General features: G+C 44.8%; 2 protein-coding genes across 2 annotated transcripts; one reads left to right on the top strand and one right to left on the bottom strand.

Moving 5' to 3' along the window:
- The first annotated feature begins 741 nt into the window (after positions 1-741).
- On the top strand, positions 742-2,320 carry LOC136548217 (disease resistance protein Pik-2-like). The gene is made up of 3 exons (XM_066539822.1): positions 742-747; positions 912-1,320; positions 1,476-2,320. Exons 1-3 carry the CDS (start codon positions 742-744, stop codon positions 2,318-2,320), a joined length of 1,260 nt encoding a protein of 419 aa, XP_066395919.1.
- A 1,322-nt stretch (positions 2,321-3,642) lies between these two features.
- LOC136551127 (ethylene-responsive transcription factor ERN1-like) lies at positions 3,643-6,992 on the bottom strand. Its single transcript, XM_066542715.1, has one exon. It carries the CDS (start codon positions 5,534-5,536, stop codon positions 4,574-4,576), a length of 963 nt encoding a protein of 320 aa, XP_066398812.1. The 5' UTR covers positions 5,537-6,992; the 3' UTR covers positions 3,643-4,573.
- Positions 6,993-8,771: the final 1,779 nt, after the last annotated feature.

Here is an 8,771-nt window from a genome sequence, read left to right as displayed (position 1 = left end):
TTTATACTGTATATGTTTTTCATTGCCAGTGATAGGATCGGTTCTAATGGTCTCCCATGAGATGCATATTGAATGTCCTCCTAATGAGTGTAGTTGCCTGTCCTCTTTGATTCCTTTGCACTAGGTAGTGTATCAAAGGTTACAGATGTTGAAAATGAAATTTTATCAACATTAGTTTCATTAGACATCATGCATGTCCAAGAATCATGTCAAGAAGTCATGGCAATATATACACCTCAATGGACAAGCAACCATATTAAAATTGGCATGAAAAATATAGAGCATGAATTAAAACAAAAATGGTTAAGATAAAGCATTGGATTAATCAAATCAAGACAAATCAATTCCCTCTCCTAGTGTTTGTGTTGTAAATAATCAAACAAAAAGATGCGCGGAAGTGAATTGGCATAGAGAAAAAAATCCCCGAGGAAAAAAATATATACATTAGAGAGCTCCGTATGCATCCATTGGAGATGCGAATGAGGGGAAAGATTCAGGGGCCTCTATAGAGACTCGAGTTGGAGCCTATTAGATTAAGTTTTTTTTCCTCTAGTCCCAAAAAGTAGAGTAGGGATCATGCTTAAGGTCCCTGTTGGAGATGGATAATAGATATATATTGTATATATATTGGTTGTGTGCTATGCAATCTCAGGATTATGTGTATGTCCCTGGAAGATAGCACTAATGTACTTCCGTGAACAATGTCATGGTATTCAATCCTTGTAGTGGGGTTTGCAACCAATGCAGGTAACAATTTTTCTTTTGGTGGAGTGCCATCAGTTCGTTATATGCAAGTACTAATGCCTTGCACTAACATTTGTACCGTAACTACTCCAAAGACATATTAGGAAAATCATTTATAAATAATTTAAAATTACAGAACTTAATCAACTTAATTCTACGATTTGCAGGTGTTTAAGGAGGCCAAAAATTTGGATGAACATCCAGCATTGATTGAAGAGGCCAAAACGATTATGAAGAAGTGCAATGGACTTCCCCTTGCAATAGTCATCATAGGTGGCTTCTTGGCAAAGCAACCAAAGACTCCTATTGCTTGGAGAAAAATGAATGAGCATATTAGCGCTGAGTTGGAGATGAATCCAGAGCTTGGGACACTAAGAGCTATCCTTATGAAAAGCTACCATGGGTTACCATATCATTTGAAGTCTTGTTTCTTGTATCTTTCCATCTTTCCTGAAGATTACAATATTAGCCGAAGACGCTTAGTGAGCCGGTGGATTGCAGAGGGTTACTCAAGTGAGGTACGTGGCAAGTCTATGGGAGAAATAGCTGATGGCTACTTCATGGAACTTATTGAGTGTTCGTTTGGGCTTGTTTGGCTAATAAGCCATGGCTGAAAGTACTATTGGCTGATTTGGTGTGAGAGAAAAATATTGTTCGTTGGTAAGCCATGGTTGAAAGTACTGTTGGCTGATTTGCTGTGAGAGAAAAATATTGTTCATTGGCTGAAAAAGTACGGCTTATAAACCAAGCGAACAGGGTTTTGTTGCTACGCGTGCTGGACTTGGAAAGCACCTTCGGTCTTGTTGATCATCACCTTGTGTCAATTTGGGAGCTCCTTCACTTAAAATACCTTTCATTAAGGAATTGTGATGGTATTTTTCACCTGCCAGAGTCACTTGGTAACCTAAAGCAACTGGAGACACTGGATGTTACTAATACAGGAATAATAAAGCTGCCGCAGGCCATCACCAAGCTTAGGAAGCTACAATATATTCGTGCAGGGAATGTGGATAATAGTATTCTTGGTGCTTACTCATATGAACACTTCATGGAACGTATCCCGAAGCTAATCCGGAATAAGCTATGTGCGTGGACCCTCACTTTGATTGCCTTTTGTCTCTCAAGTTGCAGCCTTAAGCTTGGGAAGTCTGCAATTAATATCGAGGTTGATGACCCAATAAATAGGCGTGATATGTGCACATTCTTTTGCTGCGCTGTGTTCCCCTTTTTTGCAAGGTTTGCAGATCCAGTTGGAGTTACAGTGCCAAGAGGGCTCAGGAAGATGAAAGCCCTGCACACACTGGGTATGGTGAACATCGCACGAGGAGGGAAGGCCATCCTACAGGATATTAAAAGACTCATCCGCCTACGTAAGCTAGCAGTGACAGGCATCAACAAGAAAAATTGCCAAGAGTTTTGTTCCACCCTTGCCAGTCTTAGCTCCCTGGAGTCACTGTCAGTGCGCTCCGAGGAGGAGGAAGGTCTACGTGACTGCTTGGATAGCCTGCGCACGGCTCCGAAGAACCTCCAGAGCCCCGTCATTTATCTTGCCGTAGGGAGGCATTCCCGAGTTTGACAGCGCTGTATACCGGCATCGAATCGGTGCTGTTTGAAGAAGGAACAGCGCGTAAGCTTGAGCTGTTGCTTGACAGGGGCGCAATCTCTTTTTCTGGGCTATCATGTCTGCCGAGCCTCAAGGAAGTTATGATTCGTATGCGTCCAACGTTGGCGAATGACGTGCAGCACCAGCTTAGCAGGAATCCAAACACGCCTGTTCTGAAGTTTCTTTGAGCTGAGCTCCGCATGTAATCAGCCAGGCCGGTCCTGTGCTTTATTCCCTTCTTATTTATTTTTTATGCTTCCTGCTTCCCTGTTCCTCTCCATTTTAGGTGTGTACCTGAAACAATGTTTCCATGTATGGGTGTTAAATTCAACTTGTATAGTTGTACCGCTAGTGGACTGTGTTTGATCTGACGGTACGGATTAGAGGAGTCTGCCGTTGGGCAATCACCCCGAAAGTTGTATTAATTTCCTTTGTGTTTATGTATATGGACCATAAGAGCTGGTGTGCTTTACTCTGCACTGCACTACTGCAGCCAGATGTCATGTAAGTGAGACATGTTCAGTTCATTCAGTAATTCTATTCAAAGACCCCAGAGGCAGTGGCATACTGCATAGACTATGAGCCGCACAAGTACATAGATCTGCTGGTTGCCATTTTATCTGATGGCGTTGCATATATATAGTACTAAGCTACGATATTCCCCGTGTGTTGCCATTCGCAATCGCTGGACATGATTTTTTTTTTGACGAAACTTGAACATGATGTTACCGCAGGAATAATGCTGTAGCCGTGTAGCGTTTGGTCTATTGGTGTGCTTTGTTCTGCCTTAGTGTCAGATGTAACAGTGAAACATGTTCGTTTGAGTAATTCTACTGCAAAGAATCAGTATCATTGCCTTGTTAGTTTCGATTCCCCATCCTCACGTCTCTGTGTCGAGTACCTGTTATGTTGCTTAAAGCTCATCAGAAAGATATATGGTTTCAGGAACTCGTAGCATTCTAATTAATCAAATCTGCACAAAGTCACCGTTGTTTGGAACTTCAGATGCTACTCTCCGATGAGGCGATGAGTCGTGCACATCCAGTCGACATGTTCCTCCGCCGGGCTGGCCAGAGAAGCGGACATAGGATTGCACAATTCTACATTTCTACCTGTTTTTTAGGTGGGGGGGGGGGGGGGGGGGGGGGGGGCCGGGGACGGTGAGTGCGCAGAATTCTGTTGCGTGAGAGAAAATCTGACGCCATCCGTGCCGGTCTACCGAGTCCAGATGCGTTTCGGTTCTCCGGCGGCCCGGCCCAACTAGCAACTAAACAGAATCGCATGCGCACGCCCTCCCGTCCAACTTCTAGAAGGTACTCTGCCGGCAGCCCTGCTTCGCTCGGCCTCCCCAAGCCATCGCCCGCCGCCGCGCCGTTGCGGGAGCTTCTAGGTCCCGCTCCGAGGTTGTCCCCTCAAGCGGTTATTTTCTTTTCCCCTCTTTTGAGCGCCCCTAGGGTTTCGTTGGGGATTTCTTCGTTACGTGGCTTAACCATGGGATGTCTATCAGCTTGCCCATCCGTGATTCAGCCTGGGTATAGTACGCTGTGTATTGGCTAACTTCATGTGTAAGGGGAATGTTTGCCAAAATAGTGTCTTATACTTACATAATGCATTAACTTTTTTATTTATTTATAAAATGCTAGATTTTGCTTGTTGGTGAATGAAGAACGTCAGATCATCACAGTCCAGTATTTTGACAGCCATTACACTGAACTTATCATCCAAGAAGCATTGTTTGCTTGGTTGGTAAATATTTGCTTATGTAATTCAATATAAATGTTACCTTTCAAATCATAGTTATTTCATATACACTTCTTCAGAATCAGTACCATTTTGTTACAAACTGCTTCTGAGTCTAGTTGAGCCATGAAAATTTCTCATGCCTAATTTTAAATCACTGCAAAAATCCACCACAAAAAGATTTAAACTATTGTTGTGCATAGAAATAGATAAAGCCTCTCTAGCGACAGCTATATTATTGTCTGGATGCAACTCAAAAGGAGCTAAGGTCTATTACCTGATTGAAAAAACAAAATGAAAAGAAGAAAGACAAGTGTAACTCTTTCAAAGCCAGTTATCTAGACGAAAGACATGTCCGTCACATTACTCTGCTTGCTGGCCATCATTCCTCATACACTCTTTTGTACAGAATTGGCTCCTAGGAGCAGAAAATGGACCTAGAAAAAGGAGCACTGAGACCGGGGACGTGCAAAATCTTTACCTAGGCTAATACATCAAAGACCTGCAAGAAAGCGGGCAAATAGGTGGCAGATCCCACAAGGAGTCAGATGCATCATTTCCTGCGTCAAAAAGATCCTTGTCCTGAGCTCTGTCCATGCCGCCGTGGGGTGACACAGAGCTTTTCTTCTCCAGCTTAATCTTGTCCACCTCTGCGACCACCAAGCAAGCATTCTTATGAGCCATGTCGCAGCCATCCGAAGGTGTTATGCTGGTGGTGTTGAGTGCCCATGATCGTTCATACTGTTGTGCGGCTAGCTGGAACTCCTCGCCGCCTCCGTTGACCAAGTATGGCCTGTAAGCTTCCTCAGCCATGCTTTGAGCAGGGAGGATGGGAGTGCGGACGCCATGGCTGCTCATGGCGAAGCTGACAATGCTGGAGCTAGGACTGCTACTTGGACTGATGCTACTAGTGGTCGTGGTGATGGTGCTGGTGCTAGTGGTGCTGGCTGCGGCTCTGGCGACGTCGCAAGCAGCACGACGGTATGCCGCTGCTGCAGGGAAGAATGTAACGGTGTGCTGCTGCTGGGACGCCGCGTTGTTCTTCTTCATCCTCTTGTGGTTGAGGATGCCACGGATCCTCGCCGCAAGCGGCGAGTCCGGCAGCGAGGCGTGCGCGCCGGCGGCGGCGAAGTTGGTGCGCGTGTTGGCACCCCGGAGGAGGCAGGCAGCCTCATCGTAGGCCCGCGCGGCCTCCTCGGCGGTCTCGAACGTGCCGAGCCACATCCGGATCTTCTGGGTGGTGTCCTTGATCTCGGCCACCCACCTCCCTGATGGCCTCTGCCGGACGCCCACAAACTTGCTGCCGCCACCGCCACCACCGCCGCCGGTGCTGGCGCACTTGGTTCTCGTTCTTGGCTTGGTTTCCTTTGTGGCTGCTGGCGGCTGGTGGTAGCTGCTGTACTGCTGCTGGGGATGGCTTTGTGGTGGCTGCTGGAACTGGAGCTCCATTGGGAACAGGAACAGGAGCAGATGGAGAGCAATCTTTGCATGCGCTGTGAGAACTCGATGTGGTCTGAACTTTGGGGCAGGAGATGGTGTCTGAATTTAAGGGGGGAGGGCGTGGTGCTGAGATGATGCTGGGTGTAGTGGGGGCCTTGTCATGTTCTCCTTGTCTCTGATGTCCAAATCTTCCTAGTGCCAAGAAAGGTGTCTGAGTATTCTAAGAGGGCGCATTGCATTGGGAGCATGATGCTGTATCCCGTAGCGTATTTCAATGTTTGATGTGGTCGTAGTGGCTGACATGTTTGGTGTTTACACTGGTTGACAAAATCAACTCTTTGTTTCCGGCTGTGAAACTAGCTTGGGTGATATGTTTGATGCTTCAATCGATGTGGTAACCATGGGCTCCAAATTAACCCCACCCCTTGGTAACTGTGGGCTTGGAGTCACAAAGAATAGCTGAAGCATAGTTGTTCACTACGCATGGAATTTTATCGTCGGCAAAATCCTTTTGTTGCTGAGTTCTTGAGTTGAAACCCCGTTTTTATAAATGGGAAAATCTACTAGTATGTGATAACAATGCTGTTGAATTCCTTCTAGATTAAAATGCCTTGTTCATTCTTCAGGTCAAGAATATTCATCTAATGATTCGCAAGGAATTATCTATTATATTAATAGTGTTTCTGCAGGCCTTTGGCACTTGCTGGTTCCATGAATTTTGTATGAGATCCACAGCTTCAAAAAAAAATTGTGCTGGTTACTGGTCACTTTCTTTTTTATATATATATGTGAAATGTGCCCAACTAATGTTTTTGCAGTTAGATTGTAATGAAACCCCTCCCGCCGGCACTGCATTACCGTTGGCCTGCTTCAAATGCTTAGTATCTTATTAGTGTACTAATATCTGCTTTGTCGCTAACTACCTGCTTGCATATATTTTAAACGCCATGCCATCATCTTCCCCAAGGATGCTGAGGCTGTTCGTGGTGGCACAACCATTTGCCACTTGGCGGCGCCATCCAAAGGTTCATGTTACTGCTTGACGACATGGGTGCCTGTCAGAGATTAAACAAGAAGATAGCATCGCCAAGTAATTAAAGAATTAATTAAAGAATGGAAATGTAGTTAGCCACAAGGCACTGATCTGCAATGTGCAATGTGACCGAGGCATGATAGGGTTTATTTATGGTGGGTCAGGTCAGGTGCACCAAGGAGATGCCGGAGACATGGCTCCCATGTCTGAAGAAATGTTCATGGTGGGTGCTTCGTTCAGCTGGAGTGGCTGGTTTTAGAATGTTTGACCCGGGTTGCTGTAAACTTTGTTAAGTGTTGTTTGGTCGAAGATACTGCGAAGAACTTTGATTGTAAAGTGGTAGTCGTGTAAGGTTTCAAGTAGTTTCAGTTGTTTACCCTGTCCTTACATTGCTTTCTGAATTCAGATTCTGGCTGCAATTTGTGAAATGGAGTCACAGGAGGTTACTCTCTCCAGTCACAAATACTTGATATATTTGACTTCGCATGGTATTCAATTCGTATCTTTTGATCACAAATCTCTTCTAATAAATATAAAATCTTTCAAATATAATAAATTTTGCAAATATTTTGAATATAAACTAACACTTATAACTTACACATTTCTAAACTATAAATAATGTAATAGCTATAATGTTTGTAGTTTTTCAGGTTTGACTCCTAAACATAAATAGAAGTTTTTGTGGTAGAGGGAGTACCAAAGTTTTGTTTATGTAGAGCATATTTGTGTGTTCGAGATGACAGTTTGCAAGCTAATGGAAAACATGGCAGGTGTGGCAGTCAAACTGCTGGTGACTTCAAAACATGGCGAAGTTTGAGCATGGCTCAATGGCTGGTTAATCAATGCATGTTGAGAGATGTGGAGGTCAAAGTTAGTGGACTCCATCTCAATTAATTTAATGGAAACGAACAACATTCTTGTTAAACTAATGTAGTGCCGGCCAGAAAGTTTCTAGAGCCATCAAGGTTTCGTGGGAAGGCCTGCTGAAACAACCGCATTATATATATATATATATATCGATTTTCTTAGTGTCTCTAAAAAGTTCCAGAACGTCTCATGAGGGAGTATATAAATTACTCGCCTTCTCTGTTTCTCAGTAGTCAACTAGTCGGTAACGCCCTGTGCCCCTGTCCGGCCGGCCAAGATTCCTTCTCCCGGACTTACCAGGAGGAAATTTCAGTAATAATAGTATGCAAACCTGTTGGCCAACTGGATCCTGCGCTGTGGCCGGCCTTACCTTTTTTTTTTTTTTTTTGGCAAGCATAGAACACGTACACGTACGTAGGCTGTAGGAGTGGCATGTGTGTTCTTCTTGTGCCTCCTTATGTCAATTCCATTGCAGCGTCATAGCTTGCAGCAACACCCGACGGTCTCAATGCATCAATCCACTATTTTTCCTCTCTTGAAAATATTATTAGGTCTGTTTACAGAAATTTCATCAAAATTTTATAGGAACTAGTTCAATTTCAGAGGGGGGGGGGGGGGGGGGGGGGGGGGGGGGGGGGGGGATTCCTGCGTCTCAAATATAAGCATTGTCGTGAGATTCTCTGGCGCCTTTGGCATCTTTGTAACTTCTCTTGTTTCTTAAAAGGTTCGGACTCTGAGATTTGGGTTGGGTAGCAAAATCGAGTCAGACTTCTTCATCTTTGGTTAAGTTTATAGAAAAACGCATCGACATTTATAAATATCGAATTACTTTAGTTAAATTCTACATGGAATATGTTAAAGTTGACAAATTTTATTTAAAATGAAGTTAAAAAACTATAATTTAGAACATATATAGGGTTCGTAGCAAGGCTAAAGATACAAAGGCGTCTAGTTAGCAAGAGCTACCTGGTTCATACATAGAGCAAGAGGAATGTTTATTGGAGACTGTAAACATAGATCCTAGAGATGAAAAGACAACCGTGTGTACCGTATTTGGATTGTGTCGTGAGGATTCATGCCACGAGCGTCCGTCGGACAGACCGCTCCGCACACCCTGCCCGCGTAGCCTGCGCCGCTCCCTTCGCGTGCCCCGCGCCGTTGCTCGCTCCCGCCCCCGCGGATTCCCACCCCGGCCGTTGCGCGCCCCGCCTGCCGCGGCCATCTCGCAGGGCCACCTCCATCGCGCCAGTTCGCCGCACCGCCCGCCCATGTTGCACTGAAAGCATATGTTGTAAACGTATGTATCAAGTGTTTCAGATGTTTTAGAGGTATGTTGCTAAGGTA

Source organism: Miscanthus floridulus, chromosome 4 (assembly GCF_019320115.1).
Source record: "Miscanthus floridulus cultivar M001 chromosome 4, ASM1932011v1, whole genome shotgun sequence".
Lineage (NCBI taxonomy): Eukaryota > Viridiplantae > Streptophyta > Magnoliopsida > Poales > Poaceae > Miscanthus > Miscanthus floridulus.
Note: the sequence above shows the minus strand (reverse complement) of the source record. Positions and strands in the feature narration are given on the sequence as shown.